The sequence below is a fragment of the Falco cherrug genome, chromosome 1 (assembly GCF_023634085.1).
Source record: "Falco cherrug isolate bFalChe1 chromosome 1, bFalChe1.pri, whole genome shotgun sequence".
NCBI lineage: Eukaryota > Metazoa > Chordata > Aves > Falconiformes > Falconidae > Falco > Falco cherrug.
This window is the reverse complement of record NC_073697.1, coordinates 54,881,785-54,907,864: the sequence shown is the minus strand read 5'-3', so window position 1 is coordinate 54,907,864 and position 26,080 is coordinate 54,881,785. Positions and strand designations below refer to the sequence as shown.

Here is a 26,080-nt window from a genome sequence, read left to right as displayed (position 1 = left end):
GGTGATCTTGTATTGCACAGGGGTAACATTCGTCAGCCCTTTTCCCAGCTTTCCCCTGGATACTGACAGCAACATTTTGGTGTGATGATACATGTTTAAAGTCTACATGAACAAAACCACCCTGCAGGCAGGAATCAATCATAACAAGAACCAAAAGGATTCAGACATACTTTCTGTGCACTGAAGGAATCTCTTCAACTTCTGTTTACTCTTATTCTTCCTCCAGCATCTCTTCCCTAAGCACTTTGTTAGATCATCAAATGGCATCAATTAATCTAATCTTCACTGTAACTGTTCTGTGGTATACACTGCTGCAAATACAACCACACTACTTTTTTTCCCCCTTTTTAAAAAAAGAAGTATTTTTTCAACCTTAAGAGTAATTTGCCAGTGGACTCATTTCTGAGGAACATTCTGGCTCTTTTTCTTTTTCCATTAAACAAGCTCCATGCCTCAGTGAATATATATATCTTTATTATTTATGTACTTATTTATATAGTGTCATGCTTATATTGATGCACTGGTACTCAGCTGATGGATTTTGCTGAAGGCAAAATCTTGCTAATTATCCAGTAAATTGCTGATGATGGATTTCTCCTGTAAATGTGACAAAAATAACCAGTTGGTTTGTTACCTGCAGCAGAGTCTTCAGGAAAGCCAGATTTAACCAGAAATGGATGTGCAATGTTGTGCTTTATATGGTGGAAACACAGCAAATGCTGTACTTCAGCTACTTCTCTGATGCTTTTTCTCCCTATTTCTCTGAAACAAGGCCATGCCGATAGGGCACGAGCATGTTAAACAGTTTCAAGTCACTGCTTTGGTTCAGGATTAGAGAGTGCAATAATCCATGCAAGTAAACATTTTATTATTATTATTATTATCAGCTTTGCCGCAACCAAATTTTGTTCAGTAATTTCAGGGCTAACAGAAACTAGAGCCATCACTGATGCGGTCTATATAGAACAAGGCAGAAATTGTTACTGATTTTTGTTTCAAGACTAAAACTTCTGCTTAAAATAGAAGTTGAAAAAACATAAAGATAGATACAGAGTTTATCTGTATTTCTCTATACAGATAGAGCCATTGCGGCTTTTCTCCACGCACGCACCAGGTTAGAACTCACCAGCTTTGTGAAGAAGATGTGGGTGCTGCTCATGGTGTTGTCCAAAAAAGGAGACGATCTGTCATAAGATCCTTAGAGGCAATGGAAATGAATCAAAGGACTGCTGGGATCCCCACCTCATCCCCTGTGGAGCTCCCTTTCCTCACTGGCCACTTCTAAAAACACAACACTGAGCCAGCAGGGCCTCTGACCTGACTCAGCACAGCCATTTTTAATTTATGTTCTTAGTTTTGATTTAAATACTTTACGTGATGGCTAAACTTAAGAGTCAGACCTTATCTCTGGCCTGAACTTGTGTATCGTTAGCTTCCAGTCATTGGAGCTGTGTCTTGTTCTGTTACGTTAATGAACTCTACCCTCAGAAAACTTCCCTCCATATAAATTCTTGTAGAAAATGACCAAGTCTCCTCTTAAACTCGTCCATGAAAAATTCAGTAATTTAATCCCATTATCAGGGACTTTCTCTTACAGTATTGTACTTCACTGCCACAAACAGGCTGTCCACCCTGCCTCCCAGGCTCTGGCAATTCACACTGGATACAGACCACTGACCCTTGCTCTCTGCCCCTCGCTCCGAGAAAAGGTTATTGTCCATGAAGCAGAGTTAGCAAAATTGGCAGCATATCTGCTCTGAATATACTCTAGTTCACAAACTGAGTATTAACTCAAACAAGCACGAAATTCAGCATATGTTTATGTTCTGAAGCCCTGGAAGATGAGGAAAGGACGTGTTCTCTCTTGTCATTTCTATCAGATGGGAGTGGTAACTTCCAGCAGAAAGGTGGTGTTACAGGTGGGAATATTAATCCCCTATTATTACTCAGGCATGAACTGCTGCCAGAATATGCCACATTGCGTATGACTCTATGCTTTAGGCCTGGAAAGACGACCTTGGAACTGTTCACATTAACAAGCTCCTCTGTAAGCAATGAAATTCACCAAACATTGTTTATTGATGGTTTGTGTATTTAGTGCACAATTCTACCTACAGCAGTAACCCGAGGTCTCACCCGCTCCCTTGTATGCTACGATACACTCTCTGTGCAAGAAATGCACCAGCCCAAAGCCAGAGCCGGGCTTACTAGCCAAGCGGTAAATACAACCGTGTGGTGGCTGGCCAGCTGCATGGCACCTGTGCTTTGCCCGCCTTTTCTTCTCTCACGTGTAACTGCTTTTTTGCCCCAAAGTTGCATGAAATTAACCTTCCAAGACGTGTACACATTTGCAAATATGCCTAAGTAGGCCAGTGTGTTTGAAAGTCCTTTGAGGTGGAAAGGATGAACGGAAAACAGCCAATACTGCAATTGCTTAAGCCTCATTTCCTTAAAGAGATAAAAAGATTATGTGCACAGTGTAATCTAGATAACCCTCATAATGTGATCTCTCCTTAAATCACTGTCTACTGCCTTTACCAGCAACAGTTTTGCACTTTATTCCCAAGCATTAGTATGTTGAGGAATACTGGACTAAAAATGTATGCATGGCTTTGCATGAAAAATTTCAGTCTGTTTACAATTAATTGCTCACATCCATAAACTAGCTAGCTTGCGATCTATGTAATACCTGCAACACAGATTTTGGCACAGGGACAGGTTTCAGTCAGAAAGGTCCGTTGCGTTTATTGTGTGTCTGACAATGTATTTTTGGGACATTTACGCCACACCGCCATGCTGGTCAACAGCTTTACTCCACCTCACCACCTGTCTGGCAGTTACACCTTTTGTAGAAGAGTTGTGTAACCTCAGGTCTGATAAGCAAGTCTTTTTTTTAATCGCTGAGCGTCAAAGGCTGGTGTTCCTGCTCGTTCTGTCTTGGATGTTACACACAAGCAGCATTTAACGCTGCTGATTTGGCACAAACCCTGGGAACAGCCGGTCACACATTCCCGGCGGCTCCAGCCTGGTTTGGGGCACATCACGCGCCTTCCCTCGCAAACACCAGGTCCACAGCGGACACTGCTCTTCACACTGCCATCCCCTCAGTTTATCTGGATGCAGTGAGTTTTCTTCACGTAAACGCACAATTCTCAATTCCTTCCGATTTAAGGCGCAAATACCGCTGCGCCCCCGGCGTGCCCAGTCACCTGGTGGGCCTCGGGCCCGCCACCACGGGCCGCGGCCATGCCCCGGGTGCTGCCCGCCCGCCCCCGGGACTTTGCAGGGCTGGGCTCTGAGCGCTGCCGGCCGCGCACAACGGCGGGGCGGCCGCGCTCGCCGTGCCAGCCCGGTGCCGCCCGGGGCCAGGCCGCCGCCGCCCGCGGGAGGGGTGGGGGCGCCGCGCATGCTCGCGGGGCGGCTGCCGTCACGCGGCGCTGGGGCCGGCGGGGCGCCCTCCGCGGCGCAGCCGCGCATGCGCGGGGCGGATGTTACCGCCGCCGTTAGCGCCGCGGCTCTATGGGGAGAACATGGCTCCTTTCCCTGAGGAGGTGGATGTTTTCTCGGCTCCGCACTGGCGGATGAAGCAGCTCGTGGGGCTCTACTGCGACAAGGTAGCGGGCAGGGACGGCCTCCGCCCCGCTCCCCGGCGGCGGGAGGGAGGGTCTGGGGAGTGCGCAGCTGTCAGCGCCCCGCCGCCCCGGCCCTGGCCCCGCCGGCAACTTCTCACCGCTGCTGCGGGGCTCCCGGGCTCCGGCCCTTCCGCCGCGGGCAGCGGGGCCGGCGGGGCCGCCTTCCCGCCGCGCCCCACGCCCCGCTCGGCCCCCTCAGAGCCAGGACGGGGCTCCCCTGCCTCCTGGTGCCCCAGCGGGGCTGCGCGCCGGCCCCCTCTGGGCGTCCTGCTCCCTTCGGCTGGGGGGAGCGGCGCTCCCCGGCGGGGACCACGCCTTCCCGCCGCCTCCCCTCGCCGGGCCGCGGGGAAGGGGCCGCCGGCCCTCCCCCCCCCCCCCCCCCCCCCCCCCGGGCTGGCTGCCCCGGGGCTGGGGAGGGGGCTGCGGGGCCAGCAGCCGCCGCTAAGGCGGGCGGCCCCGGGCCGCGGCGGGGCCGTGGTGCCGAGGGGCGCGGCGTGGTGGGCAGGCAGCGCGTCCCGCCGCCTTCTGTAACTAACCGGTGTCGGCCAGGGGCCGATGCTGCGCGTAGTTCTCGCTGGGAGGCTGCGAGCCGCTGTGTGCGCGTTTGTGTGCGCAGTGTTTAACTGTTGAGTAGCTTAAAAGATACCCTGAGTAGGTTTTCTTCTAATTTGTTTCGTATATATGTAATTTTACTCGTGGACAAAAGTAATTTTTATTCTTGCATCAGAGTAGTTGGTGATCAAGGCCGATGTGTCACCTGAAAGGCAAACTTTGCAGCAGCAGCTCTGGGCACGATGGAAGGGCTTTGGGCAAACACTTCAATGCCAGCGCTGGCACTGAAAGAAGTAGTGCCTCCCATCTCTGGGCTTGGAGGGCTGTTTGGAGAACCAGATTGGCTAACAGACATTTAAAAGGAGGGTGAAGTTACCTGGGAGACACTATGACAGCTTACTGCTTGCTGCCAACGGGATGGGGGAGTTCTTGCTTGCTTCCCCTGTGTTCCACAGGCCACCTTGTACTGCTGGGGGGGTCACCAGGTCCCTTTGTGTGAGCCTGTTCAGTTTGCTAACTAGGTAGAGAAAATGTGAGCGTGTTTTTGCTGGGTTAGGTAACTGAACAGGCTGAGCAGAGGGTCTGGGGAGAGGGAGGAGAAAGTGAGACCTTGTGTCTTTTCACTTTGCCTTTTATCTGTGAGTGCATTTGCAGTGAAGTTTATTTTTTTTAATCTGCGGCAGCATGAAAACTTGTGATAACAAGTGGATTTTACATGAAGGGAAACAAACAACTAGGACTTTTCTTCCCCCTGCCCATAGCAACTGTATTAGCATATTGTCAACAACAGCTGAACAGGTTTTGTTTGAACCTCCGGATACTGTTTTGTTCTTAGAGAGGCATTTCTGCCACTTTTATTGACCCTCCCACAAAGTTTTGGCCAGTTTTACTGTGACTTGATAAAAATGAAACTGCCTGTGCAGGAATGATCGGTTTTCCTAAATATTGCAAATTTGATTAAAATTACACAGTTTGTAATGATCATAATCTCTTATTTTCTCAAAAAATTTATACAGGAGTTTGCTTACTACTTCTTTCTTTTGAACAAGTGCAAGCATGAATGAACGACACTTTCTTCAAAGTATTTAATCCGGCATCCTTTAACCCTGTTTCAGAATTTGGAGACTCTGCCTGACCAATGACCTTTGTATTGGAGTAATGCTTGCTTTGCATCAGAGAAGACTCTGAACTGTTTGACTTTCCTTCTTGTGTGATTGAGATGCTGTAATTAGATAAGACTGTAGTTCTGCTTACGTGGCAATTATAATCTCTAAAGCCATGCTCTTTATAAATTTATTTCGTCCTTGAGGGGTCTTTAATTTTGTGAATTATGTGTTACCTGTTATTCCTCATGTTCCTTGTACGCTGTAATATAGCTGCTGAATATAGTGGCTGAATTTACTAAATTCCCCCAAATGTTAGCGAGGGTAAAATGGATGCATCCATGCTTTCCTTTTCAGGGGAACAACTATAATATTACTGATGGGTAATGTGTAGGTACTTAAATAATCCATTAGGACAGAGGCACACAGTTTGTTTTGTTTTTCCAGGACTTGATGTGAGACAGAACAGTGAATCAGGCATTTAAGATGTTTGGTGCATTAGGGAAGTTATCCTACTTTTTTAACTGTTGCTAGCAGAGATCCCACTGTACGTTTGCTGCATTCTCAAATGGCATTTTTACCTGCGTTGTACACAGTGCCCTGGACTTGGATAATAATAACTAAAATTGTGTTTAGTAAGGAAATCCACAAAGTTACCAAATCTGTTGCCTACTCTAAAGTAGATTCTCTTAAGTCCTCAGAGCATGTACCCCCCTGTAGGCAGTGGAGTGCTACAGCAGACAGTCTTTATAGTTAAAATGTTTTTCCTAATGCCTGACGTCATCTTTGCTACAAACAGAGCAAATGCTGTTTTCTTATCTCTAGTGAACCATTCTTCGTTTTCAGAAAGATCTTGTGCTGATTTGCAGATTGTAGCCATGTCTTCCATCTTTTTACCTGTTTTCTGGCCTAAGCAAACTGATTAATTGCATTTCATCGTGTGGGTCGTGCTTTCTGCACCTCAGTGTACTTGTTGCTTTTGTCAGGACTCAGCTGCCACTCTGTAACTGTTTAAGCTGTCTAACTGCTGCTGTTAGGTCTGTGTGCCTTTCTTGCTCCCATCAGCACTTGAAGTGATTCACAAAGGCTCTTAGCTGGCAGAAAACATTTTTTTTTTTTTTTGAAGCAGGGTAGTTTTTCTGCTGATGTAGTGCTGCCAGCAAGCACTGGTCAGATGAGTGTTGAAGCCAATGTGAGGCGGAGGGTGGGACTGTGACAGCCAGCAACTAGATTGGCTTAAACTACTGTGAAACCTCAGCCTAATTATGTCTGTGTTTTCCTGAAATCTGTTGTGCAAAACTGAACACTGTTGATGTTGAGTAGAGCAGATGTGTTTTGGATGTGGTGTTCTGCAGTCTTTTTTTTTTTTTTTTTTTAAACAGCAGCATACTTTGTGCTTCTCTGAGGACTGATACTCAAATTTCCCTTCATATTTTTCATTGGACTTTTATCCTGCATGTGGAAATATGCACTTGTCCAAGTCAGCATGTCGATGTCCAATAGAAGCTGTTTCTGTTGTCGCATTATGATCGTGTGTTTCCTGCAGTCAGTGTGCTACTTGTGTATTACCAGCTTTCCTGCTTTACTAGCAGTGGCTGAAAGCATCGTATCTCTCATGAGGCAGCACAGATTTCAACTAATCGTGTATTGAAAATACCATTGTGGTTTGGGTGGAAGCTTGGTCCTATGGCTTGAGCACTGTTTGCAAGTGCTTGAGCTACCCTACCATCTCCTGTGGACTGTATTAGTTTGCTGTAAGGCAAAACAGTATGAAGAACCTTAGAGAAATCATGATCTCTAACATGTATTGTCTTTGTCTTTGGTTATCTTATCAAAAGGAAATCACATTCTTTTTTTCTAAACAAATCTGTGCTGGCCGATTGTTACTTATCAGCTTCAAGATCAGGGTTACTCAAGCAGCAGACTCTGGTCTAGATATGCATTGCAATTAAATTTTGGCTGGGCCTTCCCCAGAGATAAGACACCTGGTACAGGATTTCAAACTTCCTGCTGTCCTGTGGAGTTGTTGCAGCCAAAGAATGTTTCCAATCTTTGTGTTATAGCATTACTCAGCAAATTTAGGCTGCTTTAGGAAAAGGAATAGGAAAAATTGTGCTTTAAATGCTGTAATGCAGTTATCAGTGATGAGTGATGTGTTCTCATGTCTGTCAGCCTCTCAAAACTGATTGAGTGTATCTAACAGCTAGCTGCTGTTGGAAGAGTTAATTGTTGATATCCTCTGTGCTTGTCTGGCCCCTTGATGAGCAGCTAGTTCATGTAGTGCACTGAAGCAAAAGGTGATTCAGTAAAACTGGCTCGCTAGGAGGTCAAACAAGCTCCAGAAACAGGTTGACAGTATTGGAAGAGGGAACAGGATTCTTAACCATCGCAGAAGTAAACTGCTGCTTTAATCGCTCAGCTTTATTGTAAAACCTTTGGGTGCTGGATCAAAGCCATCTAAGGACCTTCTTCTGTTTGCCTGACTTGAGTCTTCTGTGATCTCATCTTTCTACAAAAGATCTCTGCAGTTATTTCTCATGGTTCAATAATTACTTTGGCTAGTTTTTCCAGGAAATTCAGATCAATTTTGTCATGTCTGCTGGCTTGAATACATTGAACTTGTATAAATATTTAACTTGTATTTTTCTTTTTTAGCTTATGCTTCTGACTCCTTGTTAAAAATTAATTGCCATAAATATTTTTTGCAATTAATTCTGTTATGAAGCCTTTAACAGACGATATTTAATTTTGCTGTTCTCATCTCTGCCTTTCCTGTTAAATAGTTGAATTAAAGTATCCTTTTTCTTCTTCTAACTAAGTATAATAGTCTTCTTTTTTGCTGTTTTTCTGTGTCCTCTGCCATCCTCGTTTGAAGTCTAAGGCTGTTCTGTTCTACTTACCTGCAGTGGAAATTTCTTGGTTATTTTGATAGGATTTTTTTCAAAACTCCATATAGCTAAAAAGTTCCTTCCTTTATTTCCTAATAATAGTTTCTTTTGATAACTTGCATTTCTCTTTAACTTTTGTGTCTTTCAGCATTGCGCTTCAGTTGTTCTTCTTCCTTGCAAGCTTTGGCCTCTGCTAAAGAGAATGAATTGGTTTAATCTGTTAAATTTGTGATGTTCTTATAATAAGAATATTGCAGATGAACCATTTTAGGATGAAAAATACTCCCAAATTAAGTTGAATTGATGTTGTAAAGTGTTGGGCAGGGAATTATATGACCACGTTATGATTACACGTTTTGTGGCAGCAAGGGGGACTGAAATCTGAAAAACTAGAAAAAAATTATCAACATTCTGACTTTCTATTTATTTCAAAGTCAAGTATTTTTCAGTTAATGTCCTTGAGAACAGAAAATTACTGTTCCATGAAGATGTCTCTTTTTGGTTTTAGCCAACAAATGTTAAAGCTTTCATTCTGCCTTTGAAATCCTTTTTCAGTATTTCAGTACCCTGCCATTCATTTTCCACTGCTGCTTTAAATATATTTGTGTTGATTTTGAAATCCATAGTATTTGGTTATTATCAGTTGACATTTTGTATCATTGAGCACTTGCCTTCACCTATGTTTAGTATGAATAAACTCAGGATGCTTAGTGTTAATAAGTATGCAAACGATGGGCTACAGTGCAGGTAGAAGACAGAAGGAAATCAAACCTCCTCATTAGCATCCAGAGATAGGTGAGCAGTTTGCTGTCCATGCCTCTAACTATTCCATCAGAAACTCTACCAGTCATCTTTCCATCTTAGCTTCTGGATGCTGAATAGTTTAGTAACTTCTTGCTATACCTGTTGGGAAATGACAGCTTTGAATTCATTTTTCATGCAGAAGAATATTTTGAAGATGAATCTGGAAGTGACAATGTGTTTTAAATATCTTCATTTTAAAGCAAGTGTGTTTTAAGTGAAGTGCCAAAGGAGGTCTGAAATGGGAGACAACAGTGATAAAACATGTTTGGAGTTTAAGTGAGGCTTTTCAGACCAGCACAGGAATTTTGCTCCTTTTTTCAGGATGCTTTTAGCTCATGTTGCCACCTCAAACCTTCTCACCATTTCTTTATCTCATGTATGGCGGTACACCCATTTTTTCTTGCCTATCAGATGCTTTGCCATTTTGTCTTTTTTTTTTTTTTTCCTTCACAAGAAAAACCTGAGGGGTATCTTCTTATGCCAGACACAGGAGCTGGTTTTTTTTTCACAAGTTATTGCTTAGCACCTATTTTTGCCCTCAAATTGTAGGAAAAAAGTTTTCTGTTCACCCTTCACATATTGATCTGATGTTTGTCCTCTCTTCCAGTCTGCCCTGGAGAGCAGTAATAACCCACCTTTGCCCTTCCCTGCTTTAAGCAATGGCAGTTTATTCTCTCCTACTCTCTGGCACTAAAAAAAAACCACCACCAAAAAAACCCACCACAAACCCCCCCGAAGAAACAGATGCCTTCTAAAGCTAGAGACTGTAATTAATGTGTATTGGTGTTCAAACAGGTTTATGCAGTTATATTAAGATATGCTTTAACTGATCAAATAGACCATATGTTGTAATTCTTGAGGTACTTGGCTTTTTATTTTTGTAGTTAGTGCCCAAGATGGATTGTGGTGAATTTTTCCAGTGCCCAACATCAGTGGTGTTAGGAAATTGCAGTGAGACTGGTTCCGAGAAGCAAAGGTATTGCTATGCTTGTAGTTTGTGAGTTATTGCTGTAGGAGAGTGGAGAGGAGCCTTGAGGCTGCTATTCCACTCTTGAGACTTCAGAAATGTCCTGACAGAAGGCCAAAAGGCCAGGTCTCAGCAGGAACCTATCTCTGTGAGGATGTAAGGCTGGAGAGGAGTCTTGTATCTGTGCCCATCTAGAATGTATATGAGAAATGCTGTGGCACAGATACCTAAATAACAGCATCACTGCAAGTGTTCATCATCCATCATGTTTTTATTTGAGGTCCTTGTATTTCATATCCTTACGAGATTTTTCTTGAATGTTTTTTGGGTTAATCTCCACAGATCTGGTGACAGCCTGTATCTCTTTGTCCCTGATAGACTACTTACTGAAGCCACAGGGTGGAGGAGGGTTAGCTGATTTTACCGGTGCTTCCTGAGCTGTGCTTTCTGCCACGGTCCTCAAGGGAGCCTGACACTTGTAGCAATTACGTCACTGAAAATCTTGGTGCAGTCGTTCCTGTGTTGTTGTTTATATCTCTCTGTGAAAAGTCCTTCATGGTTCAAAACTGAACTACAGGTGTTCATTAGACAAAATTGACTACTTATGTAGTACGAGAGTGATATGAAAGACCCTAATAAAAATGAAAACACAGCAGTTTGTTTCCACCTCCACTGTGCGCTTATGCTTGCCATTTATCAGCTTGACCTTAGCCTTTCAAAACAGAGAGTACAAGATTGTACCTGCCCTGTTGCCTATGCTCTTTGGGGGGGTGGGGTGTGGGTGGCAAAAAAAAAAAAGTGCCTTAATGTTTGGGGTTGTTTTTTTCTCTTTGGTTTTGGTGTGTTTTTTTTTTTTTTGAAAGACTATGAAAAGATTTCAGTTAAGCTGCAAAGCAACTGATGAGATGACATAGAGGACAGGATTATATAGAGAAGATGACAGACAGATGGGCATTTGAAAGTTTTGGATTTCTTGTTGGGTTCTGCTAGATCTGTCCTTCCTGCCTGCCTTACTAATTACTATCATTTTGGGTTGACCCACAGCCAAGAAAAGCACCCAGGGTAGAAAACCTGTATGCTCTGATTCAAGGCTTCATACATCCAAACAGCTGGAGTGTGAAGCAGTTTAGCTAATTCTCGTTAATATTCACCTTATATACTTCTACGTAAAGAGCAGGCCAAGTTGCAGGTGATAGTGAGGAGTGTCATCCTTTTTGCTAGGCTACCTTGGCACTATAGTTCTTTCTTGGGAACAATACAAAATTAATTTGTGGATTCCTAAATAAGACATTGCATGTAACTGGGTGTCATTGCAGGCTGTCGGTCAGCCTAGCACACTGACCAGGTGAAAAATTAACCCATTAAAAAGGTGCAGCTTCTTACTGGATCGGTACACCAAATGGGTTAATCTTGCAGCTGTGTAATTGCTAGAGCATATTCCAGGGAAGTGGTAGGATTATACAGCTGGAAGGAGGGGCAGGGCTGCTGCTTCTGGGTGTTTCCTCCTCTATCCTTACCCCCTAATTTAAAGCAGATTAAGTATAACATGAAACTGCATGCTCTCCATGTTGACACAGGCACACCTTTTGCTGGTCTTTGTCCCTTCCATTTTCTTGCTTACAGAACTGAGATATCTGCAGAGTTCAAGTTCCTGTCCTTTGAATTTTAGTGCTATTGCGTATGCAGACACGATACCTACAAATCTAAGAGTGAAGAGCTGTAGCTAGCTAGTAATGCCATGCTGCTTCCCCCCCGCCGGTACTATTCTGGTCCAAAAATGTTAAGGTTTTTTAGTCAATGGTCTGCCGGCTCCATAATGAAAAATACATTTTTAAATGAGTTTTAAATCCGCTGTGATAACTAGTGGTAGAAACCTAGTTTTTTTGTATATATATATATATATACATATAATATTTACAATATCAAATTACTATATTAAATAATGTTAAAATACTATATTTTTATTTCACTTCAGTGTTAATCGGCTGCTTGTATAGGTCTTAATGAGCTCAGTGGTTGCACATGGAAAGCATAATATATAGGAATGACCTATCAAAAATGTTACTTGTGATGATACATGAAAATGAAGGAAAAAATTGCTTTCCATTTTTTTTACATGCCAAACTGAATTTTTAGGGTTAGTGGTTATTCAGAAGTTAAGAGGTGCTGATGGTGAAAACCTTCACTTGAAATAAAGCAGTTTGTGAATTTGCAGCCACTTTTAACTTCTTTAACCTTGTCATGCTGTTACTTGGAATAGGTTTGATAAGTTTTGCAACCTCGTGGTTCGCTGCTGGCACCACGGTGGCCTTTGGATTGTTGATGTGCCTTCCCCAGTTGAAATGCATTTTTTTTTTTAAATAAGGGTTTAATAAATAAAGTTAATATTGAATGTAACAGCTCCTGGCTACTTCTAGAGTATGCGTGCATCAGCCAAAAGTCTCTGAAGTGTTTCAGATGGAATTTGCAGGGCAGTTCACTGTCTGTTGTTTGGCCTGTTGCTGAGGCTGTTGGGATTACGTTTAATTCTTAGATTTCATGAGGCTTCAGGAGGCAGGACAGTTTCTCATGTGGTACTGTTCCTCAGTTAGAGTTTGCATTCCAAAGAAGAACAGTTGTGCTGTACTTACAATTGCTTAAGCATGTCTTCAAAAGTCAGAAAGCTCCCAGGTATTTCTAACACCTGTGGCTGTGATAATCACATTAGCATAGTGTGTTTTAAGCCTGGTCAGGGATCACACATGCACTGTGCTTTGTACTTTTGACCAGTCAGCAAATATGTTTAATACAGTCCATTTTCTCTTCTTTGCCATTCTCTTGGGATTCTGTGTCTGAGTCTGGGTGATGGTGGTTTTCTTTTCCACTGCTAAACTCCTGCACTAGTTTTCCTTGTGTAAAGCTGGTGAAAAGTGTACCTCAGAGTGGAGCAGCTGCTGTCTGTTAATGGTCTTGGTCCTGGTCATAAGACTTCATCAGTCTTGGTAATGAAATTACAAATCTGACCGAGTGACTTTGTTGCTAGGCTACCTGTCCTCTGAAAAGCCAGTTTTTTTCTCAGCTTCAGCTAACCTTTTTAAAGTACAAATTTCTGATTCAAGTACAGTCATTAAACTTCAATATCCTCTCCATAGTTCCTAATCTCCTGGATATCTGCTGGAAGCCTCAGTAGCAGAGGTGAATATGCAAGCGTTTCATGTTATAGTGGCTTATATAACAACACATTTGTAACAGGAATTCTTAAATTGCATGTACAAATGGATTCTTTATTTATTCCAGATTTGTGGGTGTTAATAGGTAGGTTCAACGGAAGCTTTTGGGTACTGAAAATTTCAAACTTTGAATGAGGAGGATGAGAAGATGCAATTTTGTATCAGGACCAGTTCTGTGGGGATTTTTAAGCTGAACAGCAGAGTAGAGTAGTTTTGTTTAACCTTACCGTTACACACATCAGCAGCCTTGTTTACATTTTTACATCTATCAAAATGCCAAGCATTTGGGAGCAAATGGCATTCTTGGGGAAAAGGGTATTTGGGGACTGACTTCATGTATTGTGGATCTTTATGGGTAGTTATGGGTAGAATGAACAATTTTGAGACCTTGATGAAGAGAATTGCTACTTTAGAAACCAAACTGCACCATTATTGAGGTCTGAATCACAAATAGCTGGAGGTCAGGAGGCTATCCTGAAGAGGTTGTACCAATCTCCTGTGCTTGTTCAGACTTCTGTCTTTCAGTGTAGAAAGCCTAACCATTAGTTTCATGTAGTGCCACTGCTCTGTATATTGCATTCTCTGAGCTTAGCATAGGATAGAAATGGTCTTCAGAGCCACGATCTTTTCCCGTTTGTGATATGTACGTAACAGTGCATCACAAATACACTAATCTTTGTGGTCTAAAAGATACCGGGGGAAAAAACCCCAAACCAGCCCTTACCTTTGCCCTGTTTTCTTTCTCTGCTGAGGCTAAGTAAGTTTATTTTCCCATAATGACAGTAGCTTTGCTCGTATGTACAGCGTGTAATGTACAGTATGCACAGCAGACTTGGAGTTGCATAAGTACTTGGCAGATGTCCAGCGTGTTTTGGTTGCATTGCCAGTGGTTGCCAGGAAGTGGCAATGCAATGTCAGAATGAATAAGTACATTTGGGTTTTTTAAACAATAGAAATTTTAGATACCTTGATTCATGGTTGGTTTTGATGTATGCAAGTATTATGTGTGAACATATGTCTCAGATTCCCGTTTCTAGTAGAATCCTTAGATTCCAGAATCTTTATATTATGACTATTCCAGTGGCTTGTTTTCTGAATTAAAATATTTTTATTTTTAGAATGCTTGCTCTTGTATACTGCTGTAGGCTATGATTCCTGAAGCTGCACGTGGAATAAAACATAAGAATGGAAAAGAAATACTGTTTTTCAACGTTCACCAATTGGAAATGCAGTTTTAAAATATATTGTTGCTTATGTCGACTATACATATGTAAAAATGGCAGTACTGTGTTATCAGGAGCTCTGTGCTGTCTAGATTTTTTTCTTGTTTTCTGGTTCACGGTCCATTGGAGACCTTTTCCCACAGCTAGTGTAGCCTGTATTCACTTGTTAGGACTCAGCGTTCCTTGTGGATAATGTGTCCCTAAAGGTAGGCCCAGGGGCATCTGGTAATGGCTTCTTAGTTACTACTAAAATGTAGATCTGGGAAAGTGGCTAAGCCTTTCAGTTACCTGCCGGGATGGGGAGATTGCATTGTTTTCTACCAGGAAATCTTTCTACATTTGCTTATCTTGGTGTTTCACAAGATTTGTTTGTTGCTTAACACAACTTTGATTCTACTAGCTTCTTAAAGCTAGTGCTGTAAGTGCATTGTTCTCTCAAGGATGATCTTTAAAAAGTTAACACTACTTTCCTGTTTTCTTAAGCTCTGTTCCTTCATGTGGAATAAGACAGCTGCCTTCAGAATTTGTCTGATTAAATGTAGCATGCTTTTCTTTACAGTGTGCATTATTGTGTTTCTTATGCTTTGTTAAACTTCTGTAGCTATCATTAGTTATTTGCACTATTTGTAAAATTTTTAGCTTAATTTTTTTTTTCTTCAGAGCCTGTGATAGGAAATGCAGTTGTAGTTGCCACTGGAAATGAGGGAATTGTGCAATTAAATCCCTTAGTTTACTTATACCTCATTCACAAAACACAACATTTTAGTAAAACTGCTCTGTTAACTTATTTTGGGGAGTTAACAGAATTCAGGTATGAATGGCTTAAGGTTTTAATGTAAGAGGAAACGTATACATGAAATGACCATGCATAATGAGTTTTTAAAAAAGTTTGAGGGGTTTATGTAGAATTTGTTGGTTCCTGTTAATAAAAATCGAATAAGTCAGTCATGAAGGTTAAAATAATCATGAATCTTGTGAATAAATAGTCATATTAATAGGGTTATCATATAAATATTTGTTAATCTGTAGTATTCAAATGCTAGTATTAATTCTACCCACTTCTGGAAGAAGTCGTATTAAATAATGGTGTAATGTACCAATTAGATAAACTATGTGAAAGTTACTATTCAAATACAATACCAGTTTATGTATTCCTATCTTGCATTTGAATCTGATTTTTATCTGTTAAGCTTGAACATTGAAATTAAAAGCATTCATTACTCTTAATGTTTGATGTCTTTGAAGCGAGTTGCATGAATTGCAAATTCAATTTTTATGTTTGCCAGTTTTCTGTATAAAACTGAAGGTTCTCAGCTTTTGTGTTGTAAGTAACAGGAACAATGATTAACTGGACCTAATACCTGTTCTAAGGATTTAACTTGACCTTGATGTGATTTTCATTAATTTCTTATTTTTTTTTTTAATGAGCTTTTCTTTCTTCTAGCTATCCAAGACCAACTTCTCCAACAACAATGACTTTCGGGCTCTTTTGCAGTCTCTTTATGCCACATTCAAGGAATTTAAAATGCATGAGCAGATTGAAAATGAGTGTATCATTGGTTTACTTCAGCAACGCAGCCGAACAGTGTACAATGTACACTCGGACAACAAACTCTCAGAGATGCTTAGCCTCTTTGAGAAAGGATTGAAGAATGTAAAGGTAAGCAGAGTGTAAGAAAGACTTGTCTTCTAAGGAAAACATGCTGTGATTATCTATTAGTTTGCCTCAACTTTTCTTAATGCTCTACACAGACTAAGGAGGAAGAAGAAACATTTGTGGTTGTTTGATACAGTAGTGAAAATTTTCCAATCTGAAACACAAATTCTTTTGCCATTCATAGCAGTTACTAAAATTCTAGTAAAAGTTCTTTTCAGAGGTATATTTTGTGACAGAAGTCTATCACTGCATAATTGGAGGTATTTTGAAGAGACAACGTGGAATTTTCTAATACAAAGACTACTCTGCTAAATGGCCCAAACAATTTCTGACTGTACAAATGATGTTTTTTATTAATTTGTTAGGAAACCCAGGGTACCTTTTTTTTGTGGCACATAGCATTCTATTATTGTCACAAATGGAGATGATTACTGGACTTTAAAAAAAAAAAAAAGGCATTGTTTTATTCTGTTAGTGAGTCATGTACTACTTCCCGTAATCCGTTGCTCAGTAATGCTGTTGATGTTCCAGTCCTCAAGAAACTCTAAATGTTATTTCTCCAGCGGGCTTTTTCACAACTGAAACTTGTTAAATTCTTCCCCAGTAGAATCCTGCTTCAGTCCTGCCACGTCTTTCCTCTGGGGCACCCAACTTAACTCTCCCTTCCTGCACTCGTCTCCAGTAATTTGACATACCATATTAACAGTTCTAGTATACATGGTCCATGATTTCCATAAGAGGAATATTAAATATGCAGTTACTTGATTCCATTTTAGTCTAATTCCATTTTTACAGCTGGTTTTGACCTGGGAATCCAGCAAATAACTTTTTTTTTTTTGTCCTCTGTGTGTATTAAACCTTGAAATTTGTCTTAAGTTGTTTCCATTGATGAATTGGAAAACGGAATGTGAAGGAGCGAGGAAATTTAATACTGGGCTTTGTGATACACTTCTCTAATAGGATGCTAGTGTACTCTTTTTAACTGTGGAAAAACATTTCTCTAGGTCTCCTTAGATACAGCAACTGTTTAACTTTTTTGAGTGTGGTTAGTTTAAATTAAACTTGATGGTATAAGCTTTTTACTGTGGTAGGGTTTCTTGATGTTGTAGAAGTTTGAAAAGAAAAACTTACAACATTTACTGTAAGAGCTATGAGGAACTTCAGTATGTTGCAATTACTGGGCAGACTCCAGAACCAGCTTCTTACTACTGGCACAGAGAATAAGTTAACACATTGATAGATGAGGTTGGTGTAACTTTAGTATTCAGAAATCAGTTACATCTTTATTTAAAAGTTCTTTCTATTTCCAAAGTAAATCTATAGAGCATGTCTGATAATAAATTCTGATTATAATTGGGAAGCTAAAGTTGAAAAATAACAGTGTAAAATGTGTGCAGTGGAAAGGTGAAGCGGAACTGCTATATCGTAGAATAATGATTTTGGAAAATGTGCAAATACTTAGATCAGTCTGTAAGTTCTACTTTGTAAAAGTAGGAGTTTTGTAAAAATACAGTCAAAGTACTACTTTGAACTTTGAGTGAGACTTTAGATTGGCAGACTTCAGTCTTTGCTCCAAAGTAGAAATGTGATTAGACAAGTTAATTCATATCTGATAGCAGAATAAATTGGAATCGGGCAGGAAGGGAATAGTTTGTTCTGTCTAGTAACAGGCCGGTACAGACTGTCAGCTTGTCGTGAAACTTTGTAAGTGAACACATTCCTACCATGAAATAGAGTGAACATGCTGCATGCATGGGGAAGATATAACGGGCTCTACTTTGAAACACTGGCTTGTTTAACAGTTCAATCCTTGAATCAATGGACAAGATCAGGTAATAGTTAAATCTTTGCTTTCTTCTCAGAATGAATACGAACAGCTAAACTATGCAAAACAGCTGAAAGAGAGATTGGAAGCCTTTACCAGGGATTTCCTTCCTCATATGAAAGAGGAGGAGGAGGTAGGTAAAATTTTTCCTCAGATATTATGCTGATCTTCCTTGGAGTTTGGAATAACAGAAACAAAGGGCTTAGAGGTTCAGGGTTTTTTTCCCAATTCTCTGGTTTTGTTACTTATACCAATTTGCATTCAGGACTGTGGTGTCATTATTTTGTTTTCCGACTGCAAAGTGACACATTCTGAAACAGTGAGTATGTTGAAAATTCATGATGAAATTCTTGTCCTTTAAAAAATTGGTTAACAAAAGCTCACTGGGGTGGGTAGATATTTAAGGGGATGCCTACCAAAACTTAAAGGAAAAAGAGAAGTCTGTAAAGCAGTGCTTCATGACTCAAACTGACACTCCCAAACAGCCTCTGACCTATATTTGAAACATAGACTAGTACTGCCAGTCTGATGACTTATGGGTCTCCAAAAACTGGGAAGCATCTTCTAGAGAGAGTAAATCTTCTCTTGGACAGACTTCGGAAGTATTTTCTCATGGTTTTCTTCTTTGCCACTTTGCCTTCTATGTGAGTACCTCAAGAAGTTATATAGTTTAAGCAAATTTAATCACTTCCCTTTTCTGTTGGGGAAAACAGTTAAGCAGCTTGCCTGGGCCTGTGCGGTATCCATTGGCAAGCAGAGTGTTGGAACTCAACACTTCCATAGTCCTATCCTTAGGTTCATTTAATGTATGACATGTTTTACTTGGAGAGAATTTGAAACAGGAAATTCTGCGTTGATAGGTCTTTGTAGCATTATCGACTATCTCTGTCAGCACCAGACTCTTCCTTTTTCCTTTGCTTTAGGTTTTTCAGCCAATGTTGATGGAATACTTTACTTATGAAGAACTGAAAGACATTAAGAAGAAAGTAATTGCACAGCACTGCTCGCAGAAGGAAGCTGCAGAATTAAGAGGTCTTAGTAAGTGGAATCAAGCAGAAGAGCTTCAGAAGGTCTTTAAGTATTCTGTGGATGAGAAAGCAGATCAAGGTGAAGCATCTAATTAAAGTTCAAGTAATTTTCAAACTGCAGTTTTTATCTAAAAAGCCACACCAGTGATATACCTAAAGTTACGTACAGGCAGATAAAATAGTTTTTATAAAATGGGAATTTCTTTAAACAGTTTTGAAACTTCAGAAGCTTTTTACTGTTTGATACAGGCTTCTTGACAGGTTGTAATATGTATATAGTACTTCACTGTTTACCTGTTCTCAACCTTCTTCCTCTCCCTTCCCATGATAATACTTGACGTAATTAATAGACAGAAATGAAAATTAACTCTACTTTCATACTTCCATTGAAATTATTTGAAGACCCTGTATTTAGTTCTTGGTTTTCAGGACTGCTTTGTAAGCTTTTTCTGTTGATGGTTTAGTAACACAGAACAGTTGGGTAACTAACAATATTTCAAATGAAAAGCAACTCTCCTTCCCCAGCTCTGCTACCTAACTTCCTTGGGCCTCTCCAGGAGTCAGAAAGGAAGAAGCTCTGTGTGTGGAGTAACACATGGGAATGCATCTGTGCAGCATACAGATAAAATGTTCTGGAAGTGGATAATTAACTTGTGTTCATCTGTAACTACCTTTCCTGATGAAACTTAGAATAAATGGATGACCACTAAAGTGCACTTCAGGCTTGTTTTATGACTGTTGAAGCTGCTTAAGTTGTACATTTTTATAGTTTTCACTCTTAACTAACAACAAAGAGTTGATGTATTGATGTACCAAAGTGTACACTGTACAGAAAATTGATGTATCAAAAGTGTAGTACTGGGGTGTGAGACTGATAAGTAGAGCAAGCCCTCATGAACTTTGTGGTGTTGATAAGATGTGGTACTCATTAGAAAAACTTGAAAAGCTACTCTGTAATCAGATACTTTTTTTTTTTTTTTATGAAACTTGACTTCTCTGAACTACTGAACTGGTCATTTTCTGCCCTCCAGGTGATGCCTTCAGAAAAGATCATGGTCCATGGTGTGAAATGCTATTGAGTCTGAACAGATGAATGTGACAGAAGCAGTCTTACAGCATTACTTGCTGTTAAGTCTAGTTGGAATAGCAGTTTTGTGACAGTAGTAACTGCAGTGGTTGTGTTCTAGACTTTAGGGAGAGAGATGTATGTGTCCTGCAACTGTTTCTTAAAAATGGAAGAAAATAACACATCTTGCAGCCCTGTGCAGTTTTAACTGCATTTTAGTGTGAAATACTCCGTAGTTTACCTGCAGTGACTTGCCAGGTGTATGAATAAATATATCGATTCATCAAGTGAAACTGCATTTAATTATATTTTTTAAAGTATCAATAGATTGTCACAGGGTAAAGTTTTCATTATACTCACTTTTGAAGCTTCTTTGGAAAAAGAAACTGGATGCATGTCTCACTGTGAAGTCTTACGTACTTCGTGTTGCAACTTTTAAAGTAAATACCTACTAATTTGTGAAACCTGCTATTTCTAAGGACTCCTGAAAACTATTTTAGAAACTTTTTTTCTCAAGTAAATTGTCCTTAAAGCATTAAAAATTCTCTTAAAACGGCAACCCCCCCACTAACTAAAGCACTGAATTTGTTCTTCTATATATGGTTTGCAGCTCTTTCTGTACTATGGAGGTAAGGGAGAGCTATTGGGGATGGTTCCTACTGCTGTCCATGGAAGTATTAATTACCATGGTCAAATTGTCGTCTCTAATCTAATGTTTAGTATTACTTTACAACCAGAATGGCTTGTCACCATTCCTAAGTTAAAATTAATTGTCTATGCTAGCAGTTAAAGCTAGAAATAAAATGGGAGGCAGCTGCAGAGTTAAGCATGGTCTTTGTGCAGTGTCCCAGTCAAGAGATTGAGTGCTTCCAGTGATGGTGGTCCCAGCTGGTAGATCCTGTGTGCTAGTACTGTTTCCTGAGAATGTGGCAAAGCAAGTGTGTATATATATAGTCTATGACAGAAGGCATTTCTTTAAAACATTTCATTTATAGTGGATACCGCTTTCATCTTGCTGTGGTTTAGTAGCAGCAGTTTACTTTTGTCCAGGGCTTTCTTGTATCATTGGGGGTCAGGGTTGGAAAAAACTACCCAGTTGAGAAAAACGCAAACAGAAAACTTGAGCTGATTGGTTCTGTGTTTTTTTTTTAGTCAAAATTATACCTATTTTTTTAAACTCTTTTTTTTGACACACTTTTTTCATTGCCCTAGTCAAACTGTGAGTTCCACTACTGTTGCTTACAGCTGTGAGGCTGTGCTTCACTTAACACACTCTTTCTATATTTCAGAAACCGAAGTAACAGGGCACACCACAAATATTGCTAATCTTCCTCCTGAAGTAATGCTGACCATTTTCAGTTACCTTAACCCCCAAGAGTTATGTCAGTGTAGTCAAGTAAGCACTGAATGGTCACAGTTGGCTAAAACTGGATCTCTCTGGAAACATCTTTATCCTGTTCGCTGGGCCAGAGGTAAGTTAAAGTTAATTCTTCCTCCGAAAGTGTTGATTGTCAGAATTATCTAAGCCTATACCAAAACATTCTTTTTTATAGGCTTAGATATCATGTACAATGAACCTGGCAGCTGAGTGAGCTAGAAGGGTGTACCCTTCTGGCAACTGTAGTGCCCTGAAACTTGGTTAAATGTTAAAAAAACCCAAAACATACTTCCAAATTATGAATTAAGAAATTAAGAAACTAATAGTTGTCTTGGTTGTAACCCGTGAGTAGCTCGTGTATGCAAACTGTTGGTTAGTTTTATTGAGGTTGGTTTGCTTGTATGAATGCTAACAAGGATATTGACTAATACAACACCTTAATTAGAATCTAAGGGGGTTTGAATTATAAATACCGATGTTACAGCTATATCAGTGAAATTTTTGTTCCATTGGGTTGCTAGGTAGAAATAAAATACATAACTGCAGAATGGAAGTTTAAAACATGGAGTTTTAATACCTCCTCAGAATCTATTCTTTTTCTATTCAAACTTCCAAGAAAAGTGTATGTTAGTTTTCGTACTGATTCTTTAGATATATTATTTCAGTAACTTCTAAAGTAGTAAGGACTAAGTGGGTTTTTTTATACCTTCTCTTCCTCAAACTCCTGTTAATTAAAATTTCCTGCTGAGAAGTAACCTTTACAAAAGTACCTGTTGAAGTATACAAAGTACTCTATTCCAGTGAGGCCAGTTACAAGTCATGAGAATGTTTGTAGCTTTAAATATTTTATTTGTATTTGTCCATATTTATGTGACTATTAAATAATCACTGGAGTAGATCATTGCATGCTGCACAATGCTGCCATGTCAGTGTAGTTGAGTAACAAGGAGACAGTCTCTGCTGTTTAGTAAGCTATATTTTATGTGTCTTTAAGAGAGAAAGCTAACAATATGTAACTTAAATTTTGAGATACATAAAAGCTAAAAATTTCTTTCTGGCTTCTAAAATCTGTACAAGGCAGACAGGAGTTAAATGACTTCTGGGTCTGAATTTTTTGGTTGGATAGATCTTAGTGAAAATCATAGTTCTGTTGCTGAGCTGCAAAAGACTGGGTAGAGAGCAGAGGTTTCGGAGTTCAAATTGTTAGATTTGTCTTGATAATTGAGTGCTATGCAAAAAAAATAATTGGCAACTGCTTAAAATGACTTATTCCTAAAACTGTTTTTGGCACAACAGGAAGCTATGACATACTGTTTATTCTACGACAGTTGTTTGTGCAGAAATGCTGTAAACTGGGTGGAAGCTTCTCAAATGGGATTTACTGCTGGAGGGGAACCCCATAAAACTAAAGATTTCATTAAATTTTTAACTTTTTCCCTCCTAATACAGAGAAGGCTTCTGAGGTTTTTTATGTACTATAAAGATGGGTTAAAGATGATGAGAAATGTTACTGGAACCTTTTGCTTCACAGCTGGTTGACAATCAATTAGGATTTCATTGTCACTGTGGTGCTCATATAAGAAACCTTTTTGCTTTAGGTACTGTTCCACAGGGGTTGCTCTTGGTTTGGGGATAACGGGATCCCCCGGCTAGTGAGAGCTGAATAAGGTGTTTCTGGTTTAAAGCAAATCTGCACTGAGGGAGGCAGTAGACGTGCTTACACCAAGCCCAAGGCTATAATATACCCAAACTAAATTAATGCCCCCTTCAGGGAGTAGGGGTGCCCTACCAGGTAAAACAATGGAGCTGTTGCTGATGTTCATGATCATCCAGATGTTCTAAAAAATTGTCTATTGATTTGAGTCGTATGTATGTTAATCGTGTATTGTATAGCTGTTGTAATTAGGCTCCTTCAGGAATTTGGGTTTCTTGACCCTGGAGTTGTTACGTCCAGTGACTACAACCAGGCCAATAAAATACATCCTGGTTGAATGTATATTTGTGAGATTCCAATGGAAAACAGAAATGTCTTAAACCAAGTGTTATACTAAAAGTTGATGGTTAATTTATCTACCAGAAAGAACTTCAGCACCTACACAGTCCAAATATCCTATATTTGGTGGTTGTTGTTGTTGTTGTTGCAGTCATATTGGTCCCTCCTGAAGAAAATAAGGACAGCAGGCATGTCTCAGAACAGCATAATAGGCTCTTCCAAGAATCTTTTGAAGCTATAGATCAAAAAAAGTTACGTCGAGGTTCAGTCCAATCTTAGTTGAGATGAATGCAAAACTAATTTATATCTTTAAGTCAGGTCACAGTATATTGATAAGTTGTTATTACTATTTCCTGCAGTGACTAGGAGTTTGTCTTAACTTCTTTGTGCCTTCTCTTTTGGGGGGCTGGGGGGTGAGTAGGTGATTGGTATAGTGGTCCTGCAGCAGATCTTGAGACGGAACCTGATGAGGAATGGGTAAAAAATAGAAAAGATGAAAGTCGTGCTTTCCAGGAATGGGATGAAGATGCTGACATAGATGAATCTGGTAGGTAAATTCTGATTTTGTTGATTTGCTGCTGTGGCCTCCCCCCGCTCCCCACCCCCAGATGACATGGCTGTAAGAAGTATATGTATAAAATGGAGTATCTTCTGTAAAATAAGTTAAAAACCTAGGTTTTATCATAGTTGATACCAGTACTTTAAAATAATGACAGATGCAATAGTACTGACATTCTGTCTAGATTAAATGCTTACTAAGCCAAGTAGATCTATACAGTAAAAAAGTGTTTGGGTTGTTTTGTCTTCTAACTACTTAAGGTTCCTGAGATGAGTGTTCTTTTTCCCCATCTTCATCTCCTGACTTCCAGCTGGGCGGGGAAAAAAAAAAGAGGAGAGTGGGGGCTGAAGAGGGGGAGAAGCAGGCAGTGGGTTTTAATGAGCTGAATTCATTCATCTAGGAGAGAGCAAACGTGAGTGCAGGCAGAAGAGTTATGGGGATGTGTCTGGATTTAAGGAGGAGGTAAAAGGTAGGCTTCATCTCTTCAGGAAGTTTGGATGAATCATTGTGCATCCTCATGCATTCTAGGCTTAATTTAAGATTTGTATTAATCTGTTATCACAGGATATGAAATGCCCTGTGAGATAGTATTTCGGTGTATAAAGCAGGTCAGTGGAAACAGCTGCCCCAGACAGCCCTGAGCAGTACGTAATCTGTAGTAAATAATCTGTAGTAAATATTTCTCGAAGTCCTTCAATGATAATTTTCTCTTAAGACTCTTACTGTTTTTACTTGCCATTGGAGTTAAACTCTTCAGGACTGTCAGAAAGACAAGCAGATATTGTTTTAAAGATGAGGCTTAAGTAGTTTGTTGAGCTAAAACTCGGCACAAGTTTTATGCTTTGTTAAGCATAATTTATGCCTTGTTAAGCATTCTTTAGTTTTCTGGTGACTTGTTCGATGTAAGATGGCAATGTGAATTCCAAATGACATGAAGCGTATTTTAAAGTCTTTCCCTTTGGTTTTATTTTGTAGAAGACGCAGCTGAAGATTCACTTGCCATTAATATAGCACAAATGGAAAAACGTTTACTTCATGGCTTAATTCATAATGTCCTCCCGCATGTAGGCTCCTCAGTGAAGACATTAGTATTGGCCTACAGTTCGGCAGTGTCTAGCAAAATGGTATGTAATTTGAAACTGCCTTTTAATAATTGCGGCTATGCAGCCTCTAATTAATAACTGATGTGCCAGAGTTTAAAATACTTGAGTAGTGAAAATGAGTTGCAGTTCAAGCAAATGTTAATTCGTATGTTGTCTCTTGACACTGTGTGCAGCCTTACTGGCTTGTGTCTTTACGGATTGTTTTCCTTTCCTTTTCCAGGTTAGACAGATCTTGGAGCTTTGCCCCAACTTGGAATATTTGGATCTCACTCAAACTGATATTTCAGATTCTGCATTTGAAAGGTTAGATAGCTGTTCTTTCATTAAAAAAAAACCCCAACATATTCAGTTTTTGAGGTGGGGGAGGGGAAACACTCAAACACGTCTTAGTCCGTTGCCAATATATAGAAATAGAAAAATCACATTCAGGATTCACGTGTAACTAAGAACTAAACCGGAGTAACAAATCAATGAAATAGCAAGTGAAGCATGTAACTTTGTAATGTCCATTTCAAATGCTCTCTCTTCACTATTGGGTACGTATTACCTGTCAATGTGTAGCTAGCTCTTCATAACAATAATTGTGTTTTGTTCTAATATTAACAACTTGAAATTGTCCATAGACTTTGGAGAGCCAGTTATGGTAGGTCTCTTGGTCTGATGTAGCCAGTAGCGTTTGGTAGGCAAAGCTCTAAGACTTGGGTGTAGTAACTGTAGATTTCACAGTTTTACCAAAGCCTACAAAATTTCATTGATGTCAGTGGGGTGATGCGTGGATGCAGAGCCTGCACCAATGGGTCTTGTTGTGATACTGAAACTTAGTGGCTATTTCAGTATTCAACACTTTCAATCACACAGTACTCTCCAGTTTTATGTGTTAATGACACAGAAAACTTTACAGCGTGGATGCTTGTAACAGCACTGCAGCTTGTGCAGGAAGTTTTAATTGAAGTAAAAGCTTTATTTTTTGTGGCTCAGAAATCAAACTTCACGAGCTTTTGTCCATCTAAGGTTAAACTTACATTATTTGCCACTTCTTATATATCTGTATTTCTAACACCACAATTTGTAACTTGGCAGATTGCTTTGGCTT

At 40.1% G+C, this 26,080-nt stretch overlaps 1 protein-coding gene across 2 annotated transcripts in view; it reads left to right on the top strand.

The window, feature by feature from the left end:
* The first annotated feature begins 3,452 nt into the window (after positions 1 to 3,452).
* FBXL5 (F-box and leucine rich repeat protein 5) overlaps positions 3,453 to 26,080 on the top strand; it is a 35,661-nt gene continuing 13,033 nt past the window's right edge. Inside the window, exons 1-8 of one of the 2 annotated variants that reach the window (XM_055701003.1) lie at positions 3,453 to 3,614; positions 15,823 to 16,038; positions 17,898 to 17,993; positions 18,784 to 18,967; positions 21,244 to 21,426; positions 23,747 to 23,872; positions 24,860 to 25,008; positions 25,208 to 25,290. In XM_055701003.1, the coding sequence (XP_055556978.1) occupies positions 3,489 to 3,614; positions 15,823 to 16,038; positions 17,898 to 17,993; positions 18,784 to 18,967; positions 21,244 to 21,426; positions 23,747 to 23,872; positions 24,860 to 25,008; positions 25,208 to 25,290 (1,163 nt within the window). In that variant the 5' untranslated portion in view covers positions 3,453 to 3,488. The remainder of the gene's footprint in view (positions 3,615 to 15,822; positions 16,039 to 17,897; positions 17,994 to 18,783; positions 18,968 to 21,243; positions 21,427 to 23,746; positions 23,873 to 24,859; positions 25,009 to 25,207; positions 25,291 to 26,080) is intronic. The other variant, XM_055701004.1, reaches the window with a different exon arrangement.